Below are 21939 nucleotides of genomic sequence, written 5' to 3'. Positions count from 1 at the left end.
AAGCACTTATATCAATAAGGTGCTTGATAGGTTCAAGATGGCGGACTCCAAGCGAGGCTACCTACCCATGTCTCATGGAATGACTCTAAGCAAGACTCAGTGCCCAAAAACACTTGATGAGCGTAGACGAATGAATGGGATTCCATATGCATCATTGATTGGTTCAATAATGTATGCTATGATATGTACACGCCCGGATGTTGCGTACGCACTCAGTGCTACGAGCAGATACCAGTCAGACCCAGGAGAGGCGCATTGGACTGCTGCCAAGAACATTCTGAAGTACCTGAAAAGGCACAAAGATGACTTCCTGGTCTATGGTGGAGATGATGAATTAATTGTTAAAGGCTATACGGACGCAAGTTTCCAAACCGACAAAGATGATTTCAGATCACAGTCTGGGTTTGTCTTCTGCCTCAACGGAGGAGCAGTAAGCTGGAAAAGTGCTAAGCAAAGCACCATTGCGGATTCTACAACTGAAGCGGAGTACATTGCTGCACATGAAGCAGCAAAGGAAGCTATATGGCTAAGGAAGTTCATAGGTGAACTTGGTGTAGTCCCCTCCATTAAAGGACCAATAGCCCTGTATTGTGACAATAACGGAGCTATTGCACAGGCAAAAGAGCCTAGACACCACCAGAGAGTCAAGCATGTACTTCGTAGATTTCACCTTCTACGAGAGTTCGTTGAAAGAAAAGAAGTCGAGATAAGCAAAATTGGAACTGATGACAACATATCAGATCCATTAACTAAACCTCTGCCGCAGGCGAAGCACAACTCGCACACTGCAGCTATGGGAATCAAGCATATTGGAGAATGGCTTTGATGTCTCTGTTTAATGTTTTAAAGTTTTAGAGTTTAAATCTTTGTAAAACATTATTGGTTAATCATTCACAATAAATGAAAAGAATTCATTTTTCCATTTAATTTGTGGTTTATTAAATGATGAGTCCCTTCAATTTGACGATATATTCAAGATAGACTGTCAGGACCAGTCCTGTGACTAAGAAATGTCTATCAAGTGAACTTGAATGTCAAAGGTTGAAAATGGTCCCTAGTCGGAGTTTTCTATAAAATTGGACGCATAGAAAACGTTAGACGATTAGAATGCAAGATGACTAGTAGTTCTGTTTCTTGAACTATGTGGACATGGCAATGTCATAATCATTTGCATAGATACTTACTTTGGGAAGACTAGTATCGGACAAGACCTATGAAACTTTACTGCAAGAGATGAAAGTCTGTCATAAGTAAATTTCATTAAATTATTAGACACTAAATCCTCAATACCTGAGTGATTTGAGATTACTTGTTTGAGAACTGGTTGCTTTGACGTTGACCAACCGTCGCACCGTAAAAGGAGGCTATAAAGGCAACGCTCAGGTAATCACCTATCAAACGAAGTCTAATCTCAAGATCGCAAGATTGGGATTGTCCTCCCATAAATCGGGATGAGATGCTTAAAAGTTGTACAAGGCCACTCGGAGAGCTAGAAACTGTGAAATGCATGGCCGTGCTCGGATGAATCATAGGCTATGATTATCTGTTTATTTGATCAGTTGAACTCTGAAACCGAGGAACACCTCTGGACATAATAAGGATGACGACTCTTACCTTATGTTCAAGAGCAAGCATCGAGCGATAAAGGAATTAGGAAATGCACACTTGTCCCTAAGGACAAGTGGGAGACTGAAGGAAATAATGCCCTTGGTCCAAGTATGCATTCTATGTTAAGTCTAATAAATGCGGTTCAGTATTAATTAACAAGTTAATAATTCAGTGAGATCAAGTGAGCTGAATGCCTAGCTAGAGGCCGCTTCAGTTCAAGTGGAATTAATGATATTAATCCACAGCTTACTCTTGACTGAACCCGTAGGGTCACACAAATAGTACGTAAACGGATCAAGTATTTAATGGCATTAGATACTCCATCTATGGATATTCGGAATCGACGGATCTTGGTTTCAGTGGGAGCTGAGATCGTCACAGGCAAGAAATGAATACTCCGGATACGATGATATTGCCGGAAACGGAAATATGGATCGTATCGGAAATATAAATATTATCCAAGTCGTAGATGTTGCCGGAAACGGAAACATGGTACGTATCGGAAAATATTATCGGAAATGGAAATATTGCCAGAATTGGAAATATTGCCGGAAACGGAAATATTGTCAGAATCGGAAATATTATCGGAATCGAAAAATAATTCCGGAAACGGAAATATTAAATATTTGTTCGAAACGGAAATTGATTCCGGAATCGGAAATATTAAATATTGTTCGTATCGGAAATGAATTCCGGAACCGGGAATTTAATCGGAAGCGTATCGTACGAATTAGCATCGGACGAGGCCTGCCGGACGAAGGCCCAGCACGAAGTCGGGCCATCGCCCAGCAAGCCAAACGCGCGCCCAGCCAAGGCAGCGCCCAGGCCCACCGCAAGGCAGGCCCAGCGCGCGCCAAGGCCATGGCCTCGCTGCGTGGGCTGCTGCTCGCACGCACACGCATGGGCGGCCCTCGTGGCTGCCGTGTGTGTGTGAGTTTGTGTTCATGCATGATTCCTAAAACTATTAGAGTTAGTATATGATTAAATTCCTATTCCTAAAAGGATAAATTAATTAAGGATTTTTTGGTATTTACTACCTTAAAAATACACCACTTTTGTATTTACTACCTTATGAAAATTTTATTTTAAATTACTACCTTTAAGTTCCATTTTTTTTGTATTCACTACCATTTTATAATTTTCTCATTTTAAAATTGAGATATCTCTTTCGTTTCTTAATCATTTTAAGTGATTCAAAGCCCATTCTTCTCATTTATATGTAAGGATTCCATAGGGATCTTACCTTTTAACATTTCGTAAAAGTTTAAACAAATTAAATATTATTTTTAAAATTTTAAATTATTTATGAATTATCAAACGAATTTATTTGAAATGACATTCTCAATGAAATCCCTATAGAAAAAGGAAAATAATGAACTTCGAATCACTTTAAACGATGAAGAAACGAAAGAGATATCTTAATTTTAAAATGAGAAAACTGTAAAGTGGTAGTAAATAAAAAAATCTGGAAGTTTAAGATAGTAATTTAAAATAAAAATTTCATAAGGTAGTAAATACAAAAGTGGTGTATTTTAAAGGTAGTAAATACCAAAATTTCCATTAATTAATTAGAGTTCTTGTAGGATTCTAAGTTTAATTAATTCGCATCCTACTAGGATTCCAATTCCCTTTCCATAACTCTATAAATACGTGCCTAGGGTCACATATTTTAAGTGAGATAATTCAAGTATTCAAAGTGAGTTTTGAGAGAAAAATTCAGTCATATTTCTTACCTAAGAGTGCCGAAAATTCTAGTACCTTAAGGGCGATTCTAGTTGGTCAATCTTAAGGCGGATCCGGACGTGCTGTGGACTATCTACGGAGGGACGACACTTGGAGTCCTAAAGACTTGTTCTTGTTCGGTTCAGGCGCAGCTAGGGAAGGCACGCAACAAAGAGTATGCATCTAAATTATGCTATATGATTATGTGTAAATAATATGTATTCCTGGCTAAATGGTTGTTTCCGCATGATTTATGAATTGTCATATGAATCATAACCTAACATTTCCTAGTCCAAATATCCATATAATATTTTCAAAGTTTGGCCATGAAATCTCATTAACCCTATAAGAAATATTATAGTTATGTGGGGTCTTGTTAGAAACATTTCAATGTATATGAATCAAATCTATAACTTTATACTTAAACATAAATAATCATGTCACTTCCTGAGTTCCTGGTGTAATTTTTTCCCTCTAGAAATCTATTTTATTAAAACATTATCTACTTTTTCCCCTCTCTCCTTAATAAACTGTTTACGTTCGGAAAAGATATTGGATTACAGAGTATAAAATATGACAATACAGAGTAGACATCACGTAATAATAATTTGTTAGAAATGATTTTGGTAACATTTTAGTCAAAAAATTATACTTTATCAATAATGAAAAAAAATATCTACTAAATATTTTGTTCAAGTGAGCATATTAGTCATATCGAATACATGGTATTTTGGTTAAATTAGCACATTAAGCATATAAAATAGGTAATATGTAACATGACAAAAATTGCACATTAGATGATTAAATGGGTACTTTAAACTTTTTTTTAATTATCCATTAGCTTTAAGGGGAAATATTCAGTTAAATAATTTATAAAAAGTAGTAAAATAATAATATTTGAATATTCGTATAAGCTTGAGAGTAATTTATACTAAGGCTCCGTTTTATTCGACTTGTTTTGTCTGAACTTATATTATCTGAACTTAACTGAACTAATCTTAAATTATCTGAAAAAATTACTTTGTCTGAAAATAGACTTATTTGTGTGTGAAAATATCTGGAAAAAAAAAACTTATTTTGTCGAACTGGACTTATTTTGTATTAAGTAAGCCAAAATAAGTCGAACAGGACGAAGCCTAAGTTGTACTAGCCCATCAAACTAATGGATACCCACGAAAAACATACCTCGTGACCCATGAAACTAATGGATAACCACGAAAAACATATCCCGTGTTTTTTTGCGAGACTGAGATGCATACGACATATCTCATTACCCCGTAGTGGCGTAGTCAAATCGGTGTCCTACACTCCTATGAATTTCAAGTTGGATCAAGCCGATGTCGGGTGGAGTTTGGGTGGAATCCAACCGGTGACAGACTGACAGGTGGAGTTCGGGTCCGATCAAACTGGTTACAGGTGGAGTTTAGATCGAGTAAAAGAAGTGTCCGGTAGAGTCAAGTCAGTTACAAATCGGGTTCGGATTCTGAATTTTTCGGGTCAAACAAGTTTAATTAGTTCGAAACAGATATATTTTTTTCAGGTCGGACCAGCTTCTAACCCCTCTAGTAGGAATGACAATGGATCGGATTCGGGTCGGATGAAGCTTCACCAGCATCCATCCGTTTAACAATCCGCTCCACCTGCATCCATCCGTCACCCGCTTAACCCGTCATCCGTATCCACCCATCCATCATCCGCGGATGAAGCGGGTGACTAACGGATGGATGTTTTATATTAAAAAAATAATTAAATCAACACCAATATATATTTTTTTTATCAATAAAATTTATATTGTATAATAAAATTTATAAAAATAAGAATTGTTGTTTTGAAAAAAAAAATTGCAACAAGAAATTAAATTATTTTCTTAACTATTTAACATTTTTATTAAAATTTTAGAAGAAAATATATTAAACGGGTGGATGGATGATTAACGGATGGAGCAATCATCATCCATATCCGACCCGATCCGTCACCCGCTTTATCTATCACCCGCATCTCATCCATTTAGTTCGGATATCTATCAATTTAATAATTGCGGATAAATCGAATTAATGGATATCCAATTTATTATACCCTCTAGTGAAGTCCCTTGCATATGCATATGCATATCACATTGGGGGCGGGAAACCATTTTATTAGAGTGTGACTCTCATTGACCCGTAGACCGTAGTCCGTACCGTAGAATCGCACGGAGTAGTAGATACAATCATACAAGGATACAAGAGGGTCTTCCTCAAATTCTCTCTCATCGCACTCATTAATGTCAAAGACTTCCATGCGAAGCGAATGAGAAAGAACAAAGTACAATGAACAGTCTCAATTTCACAGTACCGCACTAAAACTGCCGGAAATATTCAACACTTTACTTTCTCCTTGCCTTTCTTTCCCTCTTTCCAAAGAAACTCTCTTTCTCACCATCAGCGATCAACATTTGAATACCCAGGTAAATTTTATCTAAAAATTCTTGCTAATTTTACTAATTTCTTGCAATTTAAGCACTGCCCATTTCCCATACGCTTTCAATTGTTTGATTTTTTTGTGGGGTTTTCTTTTGCATTATAAAACCCTGACTGTGTTGTTTTTTTTGTTTGTTTTCTGAGAGATAATTGTTGATTAGGGACAAGGGTTTCACTTTCTTTCGGAATATTGTTTGTTTTGATGGCCTTAATTTTCCTGAATTTTGCGAATTAATGAGTTTCGGGTGTAAATTTGTGAAATGGAGTGAAAGTTTGAGTTTTTTTTTTAAGTGTTGAAATTTCATTTGATTTATTTCAAATTTAATTCGTTGATGTCGAAACTAGGGCATTGTTGATTAGATTTTCCGTGGTTAGCATCTTGCTTGTTTTTTCATGGAAAAAGTTGATTTAAAGTTTGATGTTATGCCATTTGATTTATTTGCAATTTTATTCTTTGATGTCGAAACTAGGGCATTCTTGATTATCTTTTGTATGATTAGCATAACTTGTTACTTGATTTTTATGGAAGTATGTGATTTATAATTTGATGTTATGTTTACATTTGCATTTTCATAACTACTAGTAATCCCACTTTGATTACGAGTTGCTCGATTAGTCATGAATATATTGCTAAATGGAGTCATGAATATTAATGTGTGTTCTCTATGACGGGTTAATCGTTTTACGCTACAAATACTACTAACATATATAGGCCTATAGGGCGTGATTGGATGTTAAACACTTAGTTACACTTGACCAAAGTCTCAATTTCCTTCCACATTGGAAGAGATGCGGCTTTCTCATAGTGATGAAAGCTGAAAAGTTCTATGAGGCCTTTAATGTTTGGCTAGGGTCTCTTGTGGAATGTGTTACCTTTTGCTTATTTTGCGAGAGAGTCATACACATAGGGTCTTAAACATGGTTTATGTGAGAGCTTCAGATTAACAATATGAATATTGAGGTTTGAAATACTCCGTATTGCTATTGTAGAAATGTTATGTCCTAGTCTAGCAAGTAATACCTGTAGTATGAATGTATGATGCCATCCTTATGGAGAACTGATAAAATTTATGGGAAAAGTAGATGCCAAGGTGATCTTTTGGTGCTGGTAAATGCAAACTTTGTGTGATTTAAAATTAACTAATTTTTTCTGTTGTTGGATGTATCTAGCTAAATTATGATATAAAGGGATCTGCATTGATTTGGTCTAATTTGCGTTTATGCAGGATGGGATCAGAGAATAATGAAAGAAGTTCAGTGGTTACTCAACTCAGTTTTGGTGGGTTCGATAATGATGTCACTGCTAAAATGTTTGCGGAATTCCTCGAGAATGAAATGGGGGTGCTTGTTTGGAGGTGCAGATTGAAGAAATCCTGGACTCCTCCAGAGTCATACCCAGACTTCCAACTTCAAAGTACTGAAGATTTGGATAATACAGATGATTATGAGAAGGTGGAGCCCCACGCTTTTGTGCATTTTGCTACCCCTGAATCAGTAAGCCAAGTCCTGGATGCTGCAGGGAGAAATGATCTTATTTTGTTTGGGAAAGTGCTCAAAGTTAGTGCTGGTCCTATGAATCTCTTTCGTACTAATCAGAAGAGGAGAACGACTACTCCGTTTAAGATGACAGATGTTCGTCTCGATATCGGGACTCTTGTTAAACAGGATGAAATGATTGTTGGCTGGAAAGGACCTTCTAGAGGGGTTAAGTTCCTTGTCGACCCTTTTGATAACACCTGCAAGTTCAACTTCACAAGGGAGACCGTTTTCTCATTCAAAGACGAAAGGAAAAATGCTGTTATTAAATGCGATTTCAAAGTTGAATTTTTTGTCAGGGAGATTAATGAGATCAAACGTTATACAGATAGATCAGGACTAATTATCTTGTTGCAGCTTTCTTCTTCTCCCCTGCTCTCCTACCGTAGTGCTGATGATGATATTTTTGAGTCAGTTCCATTTGATTTGTTAGACGACGATGATCCTTGGATAAGGACTACAGATTTCACGCCTACTGGGGTTATTGGTAGATGTAATTCGTACAGAATTTCACTCCCACCTCGTAATGGTCCGAAGCTTGAGAGAGCTATTAAGTATCTTATAGGAGCAAACGTCCGAGTGGAGCATTCAAGTCTGGCACTTAAGGTCACGGATGAACCTAGTTTCAGTATGCAGATATCTGACCCCTTTTTCTGTGTCCAACACGAAGAAGGTGTTCCATTTGAAGTAACCTTTATGCTGAATGCTGCTGTGCATAAAGGAATCATAAACCAGCACCAACTAACGGGGAACTTTTTCAATCTGCTTAGAACTCAACCAGCGGAGGTTAACTTGGCTGCTTTAAGGCACATTTGTTCCTACAAGCGTCCAGTGTTCGATGCTCAAAAAAGGCTGAAACTAGTCTGTGATTGGTTGCTTAGGAATCCTAGCCTGCTGAAGGACCCAACACAGTTGTCTGATATTGTGGAAGTCAGGAGGCTGATCATAACCCCAACCAAAGCCTACTGTCTTCCTCCTGAAGTTGAACTTTCCAATCGGGTTCTTAGGCAGTACAGAGATGTATCTGATCGGTTTCTAAGAGTAACCTTCATGGATGAAGGAATGCGAATGTTGAATGCAAATGTCCTTTCCTACTACGCTCCTCCAATTGTGAAGATGATCACATCAAATACATATCTTCAAAGGACATCAGTCTTCAAGAGAGTGAACGTGATGTTAAAGCAAGGATTTTACTTGTGTGGGAGGATGTACACCTTTTTGGCATTCTCTTCCAATCAGTTGAGGGATCGTTCTGCTTGGTTCTTTGCTGAAGACAAGAAGGACAGGAGGTTGACTGTAAACAGCATCAGAAACTGGATGGGAAAGTTCACTAACAAGAACGTTGCCAAGTGTGCTGCAAGGATGGGACAGTGTTTCTCATCCACGTACGCGACTGTCAAAGTTTCATCTGACCAAGTTGAATCTGAGCTTCCAGATATTGAAAGGAACAACTATGTTTTCTCTGATGGAATTGGCATCATATCACCAGATCTTGCCATCGAGGTTGCAGAAAAATTGCAACTAAAAGACAATCCACCTTGTGCGTATCAGATCCGGTTTGGAGGTTGCAAAGGTGTTCTGGCATGCTGGCCTCCAAAGGATGACAAAGTAAAAATTTATCTTCGTCCAAGTATGAATAAGTTTATATCTGGGCACACAGTTGTTGAAGTTTGTTCTTGGACAAGATTCCAACCGGGGTTTCTGAACCGACAAATAGTGACTTTGCTTTCAGCACTCGAGGTTCCTGATGAGGTGTTTTGGAGAATGCAGGAAACAATGACAGCAAAACTCGATCAAATGCTGGTGGATACTGATGTGGCTTTTGATGTCGTAACAGCTTCATGTGCGGAGCAAGGTAATACGGCAGCAATCATGTTAAGTGCTGGTTTTAAGCCACAAATGGAGCCTCATCTCGGAGGCATGTTATCTTGCATTAGGGCAGCACAGCTGGTGGACCTCAGAGAAAAGGCTAGAATATTTGTTCAGTTGGGTAGATGGCTGATGGGCTGTCTAGATGAAGTTGGTGTACTTGAACAAGGTCAATGCTTTGTACAGGTGTCTAAACCTTCGCTGGAGAACAACTTCTCTAAACACGGAACAAGGTTTTCAGATGTGAAAAAGAATTTAGAAATCATAAAGGGGTTGGTTATTGTTGCCAAAAATCCTTGTCTTCATCCCGGAGATATAAGGATTCTTGAGGCTGTAGATCGCCCAGAGTTGCATCACCTCTTCGATTGTCTTGTTTTCCCTCAAAATGGTGAGAGACCTCACCCAAATGAAGCGTCAGGCAGTGATTTGGATGGAGATCTATACTTTGTTGCTTGGGATGAGAATCTTATCCCACCTAGTAAGCGAAGTTGGATACCCATGGAGTATACACCTGCTGCAGTAAGGGAATTGCCTCGTCCAGTGAATGTACAGGTATTATTTTTAACCAAAAGCATTGTCAATGGCACATTTTCATTTATGTCCTTCTGTTTGACGGAGTCTGGCAGCTTACAAGTTTGATCTACTCATACTTCATCCCGATTCAAAAACTTGTTTTGATCTTACCCAATGTAACTTGTTCTGAGAATTTATGTTTTGTTTCTCATTTTTTGTTATTATTTCTGCAGGACATTATAGATTTCTTCACGAAGAACATGGTTAATGAAAGCTTAGGCACAATCTGCAATGCTCATGTAGTTCATTCTGATATTAGTCCATATGGAGCATTAGATGAAGATTGTCTTAGATTAGCAGAACTTGCTGCGTTGGCTGTGGATTTCCCAAAGACAGGGAAGGTGGTGACCATGCCTAACGATCTAAAACCCCAAATGTACCCTGATTTCATGGGGAAAGATAAGAGTTACTCATACAAGTCTGACAAGATTCTGGGAAGACTGTACAGGAGAATTGTGGATGCTTATGGTGTAGAGAGTTCCCGTTCTGATGAATTAATAAATGTCAGTCCTAAGGGTATAACTTATGATACAGATCTGGAGGTTCTGGGTTCAGATGATTTCACAAACGAGGCATGGGGTCTCAAGTGCTCATATGTAGGACAGATTTGCAGTCTGTTGGCGCAGTATAATGTCAGCAACGAAGAGGAGATTGTAACAGGACATATACGGTCAATGGTCAAGTTCAATGGTAGGAAACAAGGAGAGCTCAAGGAAAAGCTCAAACATTCTTACAAATGTCTAAAGAAAGAGTTTAGGCAACATTTTGATAAACTCGGTTCTGATTTTGAGCACCTAGGCGATGAGGAGAAGAACTTGGTTTATGAGAAGAAGGCATCGGCATGGTATCAAGTGACTTATCATCCTGAATGGGTGAAAAAGTCATTGGAGTTGCAAGGCCCTGATAATGAAAAACAGGTGGATGTAATTCTGAGTTTTGCTTGGGTCCCAGCTGATTACCTTGCTCGTATCAAAGTAAAGCGTGCAGGAGAAAAGGGAACAAGGGATGCCATGCAGAAGCCAATCAATTCTTTGGCGAATCACCTCGCAAAGTGCATGCAAATTTCCTGATGAATGCTCGTGTCTGTTGACATACGTTGGCTGCAAGGCCACTCTGCCATTAGTGTAAGTTTCTCATTGTGTGATGCTTATGTACTATGTCCTGTTGTTGTTAGTCTTGTCACATATGCTGATGTCTATGCTGCAGCCTCCATATGTGATCTTATGGAACTGTTGAGTATCTTTTTTAAGGTAACTTCATCTGTTGGTCATGGTATTCCATCTATTACCTTTGTAGCTCAGAAGTTAGCTGTAACTGTGATTGATTTATTTAGACCTTTTCACCTATGAGGGATTTTGAACCACAGGTCTAATTCTGGATACTTGAAACTGGTATCAGACCTAATATCATATCATATTTATCAGGGCATTGTTTGAATAGCTATTTCTATGACTTTTATGGATTGCATTAACCTGTTCTGGGTTTGGTTTCAAAAGATTTGATTGAATACCCGATCTTGTTCATGGAGATCCATTATGACTGGATCCTCCAGCTCAAGAAGGTTTCCTTGGTCTTGTAAGGCATAGGTTGATAGGCCAAACCAAGAAGATAAACAAAATATTCCTTGGGAGTTGGTATGTAACTTGTCCTTGGTTGGTAGTGAAGTTGCTACAAGACAGAAAAAGTTGTTACTCAAGCTGGCTTATATAATTAAGCAATTCCTGAGGATAACAGACATTTTAATTCTTCTTATTTTGTCTGGTTTTAAAAGTAATTGAATAATTTTTTAATTTTTTTTTAGAGACATAACATAGAACAGATAAACCTTTGCTGTAGATATTAGGGATACAAATACAATCTCTTTAAACTCTGACTATGTATTCAACTGGTGCTATTTTCCATACTTATAGTTTCTTTTTACCATGGCTGCTACGTAAAATCTGTGATTTTGTCACAACTACGAACAAGTACTGAGTAACAAAACTTATACGGAGTAGTAGAAATTCTCCCAAGTTTATTTTTTTACCTTGTACGGAGTAAAAGAAAACGACTTTGATTTTATTCATGAATAATTCGGAGTATATTACCCGGATCCGTATGAAATTTAGACTTTGGTGGAGTATTTGACAATCAAGACTCTTACATTTTATCATTCCTTTAAACCATCAATTCACGATCAGAGTCTCAGAGTTCGATATCAAAGACCGTGAAACTTCAATTTTTTTCGGGAATTTCTTTTTTAATTTACAGTACAAATTACATGAGAACTCACACCAAAGCTAGGTTCATTCATCTTTACTTTCTTTCTGTCCAAACATCACTAATAATTGCTAAATATAGAGAGTTTCAAAAGAAAAAAAAATTACTAGAAAAAGAAAGTTGTTTCACACTTGCTAAACTTTTACCAAATAAATTAAATTCACACATTTTCTTCGTTTTAAGTGGGCATCCTAATCTTTGAAGAGGACATCCTTAGCTATACTCAACAATGGCTCTACACAATTTGGCGCGAACTTCCTAGCGAACAAGAACGGGTCCCACCTATCCATCACAGACAAATCAGAACCGTTGATTGTTAAACTCCCATACCTGGGCCTACTCTCTCTCAACCATCGGATTAATCCTGGGTCCACTTCTGAACTATTATAAGTCCGCGGGTGACCGTCGTGTCGTCCTCGCCAGTTGACGTTAGTAAGTGTTGTGGGGATTACACCTTGCGGGTCCACCATAGACAGCAATGTAGGAAAGTAATTCTCTTCAGGGAAGCACGTGCCAGCCGTTACGCATGGCAGCCTAAATTTGCGCCATAATTTCACATCTTTTACCACCACGCGCGCATGACGGCGCGAGATTGCCCAAAACTGTGACCCTATGCGGAAATCATTGAAACTTACCTCGGGTAACATCACGGTCTCCCCACGCGCCGTCCATCTCCCCCATGCCGTCGTCTCATTGTTTAAAATCTCGATAAAGCTCTTGTTCGACGACACGAGTGTGGTGTAGGTGAAGTTGAAAGAGTGGAGAGGAATGCACGAACCCGAGAGAAGAACAAACATGTAGTTGTCAGGGTCGTCTAGCAGCGCGTGAGATAATAACCTACGCGCCGCTATAATTAGTGTTGGAGTATTCCGACGCGTGGGCTTGGAAGAGGGTATAACGCGCCCTTCAAAAACCCCTGAAAATGGAGGATCATATTGCAATCTCGGGTCCGTATGTATGTATATGTTGTACTGACCTTTGCCCCTCGCGCCACTCTGATTAAAGAACAACTCCCAGAGTGATGAAAAAGAGAGTGGAGTAGTAGTCATAAATAAAAAGGCCACCTTCTTCGGGTGGCCTTTTGTCGGTTCCGGGTTGACTCTAGATGCCCTTCTAAGAAGGTCCACATCATCCTTGTCATCCTCAGAAACTGGTGGCGGCGGCGGCGGCGGTGGTGGCAGTTGTTTGATAACAGGCTGTTTCAAGGTTGTTGTATTGGTAAGAGGGGAAGAATTTGCATTTTTGGGTAAGGTTTTAGGGGGTTTGGAAATGGGTCTAGGTAGTGGTGACGGTGGTGGCAATGGTGGTGACAATGGTGGTGGAGGTGGAGGTGATAGTGGTGGAGGAGGTGGTGGTGAAAGAAAGGCGCCTAGTCTACAACTAACAAAAGGGGTGAATAGGGTGGTGGAGGTGGAAGAAATGGTGAGAACAAGGGCAAGAGGGAAGCAAAGGAGGACGGCACAAAAGAGAGAAAGGGGATTAGGGGAAAGCATTTCCCTTGTCTAGCTACCATAATCTCATATCTCTCTCTGTCTCTCACTCACTAGATTCCTACATACAAATATGATAAAACAAGAAATAATTACAAGTATATTTTTATTAATTGAAACTTGTATAAAGTAAAAGATACTCTAGCTAATTTTATCTTTGTATCTTTATTTATATTCTTATAGAATTATACATCTTCCAAAAATAGATTATTTGTACTATCTCATAACTCAACTGCCCGTTTATATATAAATTTCAAGACAAATTTAGGATTAATTAATAATTAAGACTAACATAACTATAACAAGAGGGATTTGGTTGATGATACTTTCTACCTAAAAGTTGCAACTATATCTAGCCGTTACATGTATGCATGATCATTGATGAAGCAAAGAGGTAGCTTCAATTCTTAACCGTGGATGGGATGAGGTAGGACACGTGGCTCCCATGCACGCAATCAGAGGTTTTGGCGGGAGTGAGAGTGATGATCACGTGAGGGGTCACGTTGTCATTGTTGACTAAAGTTGTGAAATTGCATGATTTATATAAGTTCTTGTAAAAATGTTAAACTAATTGCTTGAAAATGGAGCAAAGACAATGTGACAAGGTTTGGTGCTTCCTCAATTCTCTCGTTTTGTCCTGATTTCAAGTATCATAGTCTTTAAGTTTCTCCCTTGTTTTCTTGCACTATTATAATGGAGTTCTGTTATCTTAGCATTCTTTTTTTTCTTGGGGGATGTGATTAACTTCATTTTACCAATGGTCCAATGTTATGTTTTACGTTATCTGGTACGGAGTACTTATATTATTCTCATAATCTCATGACTTGTTAGTCATAATGTTGTGTGTTAACACAAACTTAGTGCTCAAATTTTTTTTTTTTAACACAAAACCGACGAAATATATATATTAATTAATTAGGGTTTGTAACCCTAATTTTAACAAAAGTGATCATGATCCAGAAAAAAATCAGATTATCTGTGCAAATCATCCTAGTCACACTAACTATTCTTCTGAAGCCCACAAAAGGTGAAAATATCAAAATGAGGATGATAAGCATCTCCTATCATAGCACCATAATCGGTAATACTAAAATACTTAAGCTTTAAAACTAGAATTATATACATCCAAAAAGACGCCATATATTTATCCCTGTGAAGAATGCGCCGCATCAAATGGAAAGGTCCAAATTAGTTGTTGGTGACAGTATCGTTCTCCTCATCATCTTCAACTTCAACAATTTCTATATCTTTTGGAATTGTTGAACTACCAACAACAAATGGAACAAAAGCCTTTCCTTTTCCTTTATCTGTACTGATTCCTTCCTTTCCTGAATCTTTATCCTGCATCACTTGTTTGATAGTAAAAACTATGGAACCGAAGACAATTTCTGTTGCTGAAGAAGTCTGAGCTATATTGTTGATCCTTGTTGCTTTTTCTTTTCTTGCATTGCACATAGCCAAAACTTGATCACGGGCATTTCTTCTCATCTCCTCTGCATATGCCGGATTTGCTTTTTCAAAATCTCCCTCATATTCCTCTTTTGCACAAGATGGAATGATATAGTGAAGCTTATGTTGCACCACCATAATCAAAGAGTGAGCTGCCAAAGCATGAGCAACTCTGTTATAGGTCTTTGGAATGTGAGAGAAACTAATGATCCAATTTTCTCCCAAAAGTTGAGTAACCTCTCGAAGCACAGGACCCAATTCATGATGAGGATGATCTTTCACTTTATCAAGCAGGAGCTTAAGGTTCAAAGCATCTGTTTCCACTTCCAACTTATCAATTAAGAAATTCTTCGCAATTTTTAGGCCCTCTCTCAAAGCATAGAGTTCAGAAGCCAAAGGAGAATGAACCCTAAACTTTGTAGAGAAACCAACAAACCAGGAACCAGTGTGCCTTCTAAAAACACCTCCACCTCCTGCTACATTTCCTGATTTCCAGGCACCATCAATATTTAGCTTCATATATCCTTCCAAAGGTGGCATCCACTGCTTCCTAATAGGGGGGAGATTCGTTTTGATATCTGTACTCTTACCCTGCAAAGCCAAGTTAGTAGATTTCCAGTCTATAAAGCCAAGTTAGTGCTCAATTTAACTATCGCAAATGTTATACATTATGAGGTTCCGACCTTGAAATTTATATACTCTGTACTATTGAGTATTATCGTCTCAATTAAACTTTTATAATTCTGTTACTGTACTATCTTAAGTTTCTATTTATTTATTTTTCATGTGCCAATTTCTTGAGATATTACAAATGAAGTTACAATGAAGACTTCTATGGGTATCCCTCAAAAAATATACTGTTATTTCTTTTAAAAGTAAAATAGAAAGAGCATAAATTAAATAGCGAACAAGCGCAATAGGAAATAAATATGGAGTAAGGAAACAAAGTTATTCGTCACGTCTCTTCCACGGGCCTTACAGCCTTACTCTATAAATCTGGACAGATAAACTCAAGTGTAGCGGACTGGTGGGCCATACTATTCCCTGCTTAAGTGCTTATGTAAGATGTCCTTAATTGGGCCGGACAACTTGGAAATGGGAGTTAGAACTATATCCAAACTTCTAGCCCATTTTTTTTGTTAATTGCAACCCAGTGAAAAATGACTCCATTAGTTTGAAATTTTGAAATTGGAGTTAATGACTACATTATCACTAATTAACATAAATAAGAATAGATAAATTTGTCAAAAATAACTTTTTTTTTGCGAGAAAAAACCTTTTAAAAAAAATATCGCGAAAAATGACCTTAAACTCAAAAAAAAACTTGCGAGAGACAACATTTTTGTCTTTCTCGGCGTTGACTACTCATTTCCGGCATTGACTTCGCCGGATTTGCTAACCTCACCCTTTTTCCCTTAAAACCAAAAGGCAAATTTGACAAAAACAACATTTTATAATACATTTTTTTACGAGAAACAACCTTTAAAAAAACTTGTGAAAAATGACCTTAACTAAAAAAAAACTTGCGAGAGACAACATTTTTGTCTTTTCTGTCGTTGACTACTCATTTCCGGCATTGACTTCGCCGGTTTTTCTAACCTCGCCCTTTTCCCTTAAAACCAAAATCCAGCAAAAAAGCCCCCAAAAAAACCCAAACTTCATTCTCTCTCTGTTCTTCCCCAGCTACGCAAAATTCGCTGAAATTGCTGCTTCCAAGGTAGATTAATCTCAATTCAATTATTCTCGACACTCTTCATCTACAATTTGGTAAATTTGGTTAATTAATTTTGTGTAATTGCAATGTTGGAAAATTAGGGTTTTATCCCAATTGTTTGAATTGAATCGAATTTCTGGATGAAAACAATATTGAATCAATTCCCAATTGTTTGAATTGAATCAAACTAGAACCCGAATCATTTTCTATAACACCTAGCTTTTACTCCTCAGTATCTGTAAGTCGCCCATGAACATTGAATTAAGCCTTAACTAGTGAGTGTATGGACTTAAGGTTTTTTACTCTACAAAAAACATAAAAGATATTGTTAATTGGATTAGAAAAGGGTGGTGAAATTAGGTGTTTTTTCATGTATGGGGAGGTTATATGTAAAATGCTAAGCAATGTATTTTTGTGTTGCGAGAGGAAATTAGCTTGAGATTATCTCTACCATATGCATGAAGTTTATAAAGGTAAGGTTTTCTGATAACTTGATTGACACCAATTATGATGAAGAAAGCTCAAACCTTGTGCATGGAATTCAGAACATAAATGCAGAAAACATATTAGAGAGAAGAAAGGAAAGCTCTTCTATTATATTGTGGTTGCTTGCCTTACAAACATTCTGCACACACCTTAAATAGTGCGAATGAGAGACAAGAAAGAAAGGAGAAACCCTGCCAATCATATGCCATTTGGACAGCTCGTCATTAGTACACTATCATGACCAGTAGGTGACAAAAAGACATCTCTAAAGGACTAGGAAATAAAATAGAATTAAAAGCTTAATTATTCTAGCCTTACTCCATGCATCATTAACTTATTATCCTTCATTACTCCCCCTCAAGTTGTGAGTGATAACTCCCAACTTGTTCAACAGATACTGGTGTTGCTTCACAGTGAGAACTTTAGTTAGAACATCATCAATTTTTTCTGTAGAGGGGACTTGTTCAGTGACAATGCTGCCATTATGCACTTTGTCTCTGATGAAGTGGCAATCAACTTCCAAGTGTTTTGTTCTCTCATGCAGTACAGGATTGGCAGCAATGGCAAGGGCTGGTTGATTATCACATTTCAGTACTGTAGGTGGCAAAGAAGACAAGCCTATATCCTTCAGAAAATATGTCATCCAGGTTACTTCACATGAGGTTAAGACATAGCCCTGTATTCAGCTTCAGCTGATGAACTAGCCACAACTGATTGTTTCTTTGCTTTCCAAGAAACAGGTGATTTGCCTAAGAAGATGCAATAACCTGAGGTTGATCTTCTTGACATGGGACATCCATCCCAATCACTGTCACAATAAGTTGTGAGTGTGGTTGCAGAGGAGGAAGCAAGTAGAATTACTTGGTTGACAGTACCAACTATGTATCTCAGTAACCTTTTTGCAGCTTGCATGTGAACTGAGGTCGGTTGATGCATGAATTGGCTCAAGAGTTCGACAATGAATGATATGCCAGGTCTGGTAATGGTCAGGTATATCAACCTACCCAACAACCTCTGATATGGAGTAGGGGATGGAAGCAGTTCTCCTTTATATGTGGAGAGTTTCAGTTGTGATTCCATAGGGAGTTGACCAGGATTCACATCAACCATGTGATGTTCCTTGAGAATGTCCAAGGCATAGTTTCTCTAACAAAAAAAGAAACCAGATGAGGATTTGTACACTTCAAGACCCAAAAAATAGCTCAGTTTACCAAGGTCTTTCATGTAAAATGACTTGGACAACATCTCTTTGAGAGTTGTGATTTCAGACAGGTTTGTACCACATATCAGTAGGACATCCACATATATCATAATCAGGGTGATGTCGTCAACATTTTTCTTTGTAAAAAGACTGTAGTCTGACTTTGACTAGACATAACCAAATCGACATAATGTTTCTGAAAGTTTGGCAAACCATTGTCTTGGAGCCTGCTTCAAGCCATAGAGAGATTTTTTGAGTTTGCACACTTCTTTGTTCACTTCCAAGCATGATGACGCCATGGCCTATCTTTTGCTATATCTAGATGATAACAACCAGAGCCTATTACTCACTCCATCAAAAAATTCCATGACCTTTTTTATTATTACATTACATATATTTTTAATTCCCGATCGAGCCTCTAGTGAGTTACAAACAGAGTTCGAAAGGGTAAAATATTTGATGGGCAAAAGAATCTTCGTATGCCCCCGAAGATAGATTATTACGAGCTATACTTGCTATTTGATAATGTCTATCTAGAAGACTCCCCGCTAACACGAGAGAACATTCAACTCCATTAACAACGACTTTTGAATATTTTTTTGGATAGAATCAACCGTATACGGGTTCCAAATTTCAGGAATGTTATGGTAAAACTTCGTTAATTGTTTATTATATCATTCTCTTTTTTCAAGGGTTTCATATTTGGATGTTGAACTCATTTCCAAATAAGAACATCTAGGCCCAAACCGATAAACTAGTTAGATTAGACATGGAAGGAGCTAAATAAAATATGTTCCGTGGTATTGGAAACATTTTCCCTATGTGTGCAAATCAAAATCGGGCATAGGGAAAGGTCCTCTCAATGCTCTAACGTCCACACCGGGTGTTAAACTTTTTATCATCCGGCGTCGAGCTATTTTTCCTTAGGACCTCCCCTAGTTTGTCTTGCTGTGAATGATATGTGTTTGCCCACGCATCTCAAATATGCGCCTCAACGCTCCCCCACGAGACTATGAGAGAAATATGGATTCAGTTAAGTCGTTCTTCTTAAAATAACATTTTTAAAAAAAGTAATTATGGTAGTTATTCAGTTGTTCCCCACCAGAAGTACAAAAGTGGTGATACCAAAATGCTAGTCCTTTTCCTAATCTTTTCTACAAGTGAAATTTGGACGGTGTCAAAGCGCAAATGGCCCAATGCTGCAATGCATGATAATCCTAAAGTACTGATGTAGATCAAACTTTAGTATATTAGCCAAGGACTCAAGGACTAGAGATTACCCCACGCCTGTGCCTGAGGGCTGAGGCTGTGCTAATGTACTTTCCATTTTGTTCGGGAAAAAGTGGCGTTGGGTCTAGTATGGGTGTTTCATGTTCCTTCCCGGTATCAGTTTGCAAACATCTTCACTAAAAGCCTCAGGCGACAATTATTTTTTAATTTTAGGAACAGTTTTAGCGTATGACCTCCTCCGCTATGAATGCGGGGGTGGGATAGATATATAATCTCTTAGAATATTTTATGTACAATAGACTTCTAGTCGCTTTAGGTTTCCTAATCCAATTAGGAGTAATGATTGTAACCCACTATATATATTTGATCAATGACAACACTCCAATTCATGGAATTTCACAATATCTAACACAAACATTATAAAAAACTAAAAAGTACGAGTTTCATTTTCACAAATAGTGTTAAAGAAATGCCTTCTTCCCCAAATTTCTCCAATTTTCTAAGGAATAGAGTCCACCTACTTATTTTAGTAAAAAAATCTTAGCTTTACGCCCTTCTTTGTTTCCTTAGATATCATCCGACCAAATACTCACAGCAACTACTCCCTCTGTTTTTTAAATGCATCACTTGCATAGATACATAGGTCCTGTTTGGTAACTGACTTTTTTCTGGCTTTTTCATTGGCATTTGGCATTTGGATTATTAATGTGGTCAAACAGCCAAAAACGTGTTTGGTAACTGTCTTGTTGGCTGGCTAAAAAGTCAGCTTTCCCCCCAAAAATGAAAAGCTAGTGTTACACTAGCTTTTTAGGCTTGACTTTTGGCTTCTCACTACCTAAATTATTTTTACATCCTTGTTTTTCACTAATTAAATAATATTTACTCCGTAATAATTTAATACGCTACAATTAAATAATTAGTAACTGATTAAATAAAAAATATTGATAAAAAAAATTAATAATTAACAACTAATAAAAAAATTAATAATTAATAATTAACAACTACGGAGTACTCCGTAATAATTAATAATTAATAACTAAAAAATAATAATTAATAATTAATAACTAAAAAATAATAATTAATAATTAATAATAAATAATTAATAACTAAAAAATAATAATTAATAATTAATAATAAATAATTAATAATTAATAATTAATAATTAATAATTAATAATTAATAATAAATAATTAATAATTAATAATTAATAATTAATAATTAATAATTAATAATTAATAATTAATAATTAATAATTAATAATTAATAATTAATAATTAATAATTAATAATTAATAATTAATAATTAATAATTAATAATTAATAATTAATAATTAATAATTAATAATTAATAATTAATAATTAATAATTAATAATTAATAATTAATAATTAATAATTAATAATTAATAATTAATAATTAATAATTACTTTCTCTTTCCACTTTGTCACTTTCTCTCTCTACTGTCATCTCATTTTCTCTCTATTTTTTTCTCATCCTCTCTCTACTTTTTTTCCCTTTCTCTCTCTTATTTTTCTATTCTAATTGTTGTGTTTTAACATTTAGTGTTTTGTCTTTACCTCTTATATTTTCCCCTAGTTTGTCTTGCTGTGAATGATATGTGTTTGCCCACGCATCTCAGATATGCGCCTCAACGCTCCCCCACGAGACTATGAGAGAAATATGGATTCAGTTAAGTCGTTCTTCTTAAAATAACATTTAAAAAAAAAGTAATTATGATAGTTATTCAGTTGTTCCCCACCAAAAGTACAAAAGTGGTGATACCAAAATGCTAGTCCTTTTCCTAATCTTTTCTACAAGTGAAATTTGAACGGTGTCAAAGCGCAAATGGCCCAATGCTGCAATGCATGATAATCCTAAAGTACTGATGTAGATCAAACTTTAGTATATTAGCCAAGGACTCAAGGACTAGAGATTACCCCACGCCTGTGCCTGAGGGCTGAGGGCTGAGGCTGTGCTAATGTACTTTCCATGGCGTTGTGGGGGACTAGTCTAGTCGGACTACTCTTTTTTACTCCAAATATTTAATCAATATTCCATTCATTTGTTTCATCGTCACTTCCTACAGAAATAAAATCATGTTTTGCCAAGTTCATGGGTGATGGTTTTTAAAAAAATACTCCGTAATAATTGACTACTCCCTTTTAGTCTCATTTTTCTATTGAATTGCTTTTTTTATTAGTTTATTTTAAAATCTTTTTTTGTTTGTCTAACATTTATCTTAAAAGCTCATTTGTTTACTCTCAAGTACATTTTTATCCCCATTAAACCCTCAATTATTACTCTTTCCTACTCACATAAGTTATATTCTATTCAAATTCATATAA

The 21939-nt window shown here is 36.9% G+C and overlaps 2 protein-coding genes across 2 annotated transcripts; one reads left to right on the top strand and one right to left on the bottom strand.

Annotated features, from left to right (window-relative positions):
• Positions 1–5454: 5454 nt before the first annotated feature.
• Positions 5455–11190, top strand: LOC110786770 (RNA-dependent RNA polymerase 6). Its single transcript, XM_021991346.2, has 3 exons — positions 5455–5776; positions 7016–9746; positions 9941–11190. The coding sequence occupies exons 2-3, from the start codon at positions 7017–7019 to the stop codon at positions 10835–10837; spliced, it is 3627 nt and encodes a 1208-aa protein (XP_021847038.1). The 5' UTR covers positions 5455–5776; position 7016; the 3' UTR covers positions 10838–11190.
• A 767-nt stretch (positions 11191–11957) lies between these two features.
• On the bottom strand, positions 11958–14028 carry LOC110786736 (glycosyltransferase BC10-like). Its single transcript, XM_021991311.2, has one exon. It carries the CDS (start codon positions 13517–13519, stop codon positions 12218–12220), a length of 1302 nt encoding a protein of 433 aa, XP_021847003.1. The 5' UTR covers positions 13520–14028; the 3' UTR covers positions 11958–12217.
• Between the last annotated feature and the right edge of the window lie 7911 nt (positions 14029–21939).

The sequence above is a fragment of the Spinacia oleracea genome, chromosome 1 (assembly GCF_020520425.1).
Source record: "Spinacia oleracea cultivar Varoflay chromosome 1, BTI_SOV_V1, whole genome shotgun sequence".
In the NCBI taxonomy this organism is placed as follows: Eukaryota; Viridiplantae; Streptophyta; class Magnoliopsida; order Caryophyllales; family Amaranthaceae; genus Spinacia; species Spinacia oleracea.
Note: the sequence above shows the minus strand (reverse complement) of the source record. Positions and strands in the feature narration are given on the sequence as shown.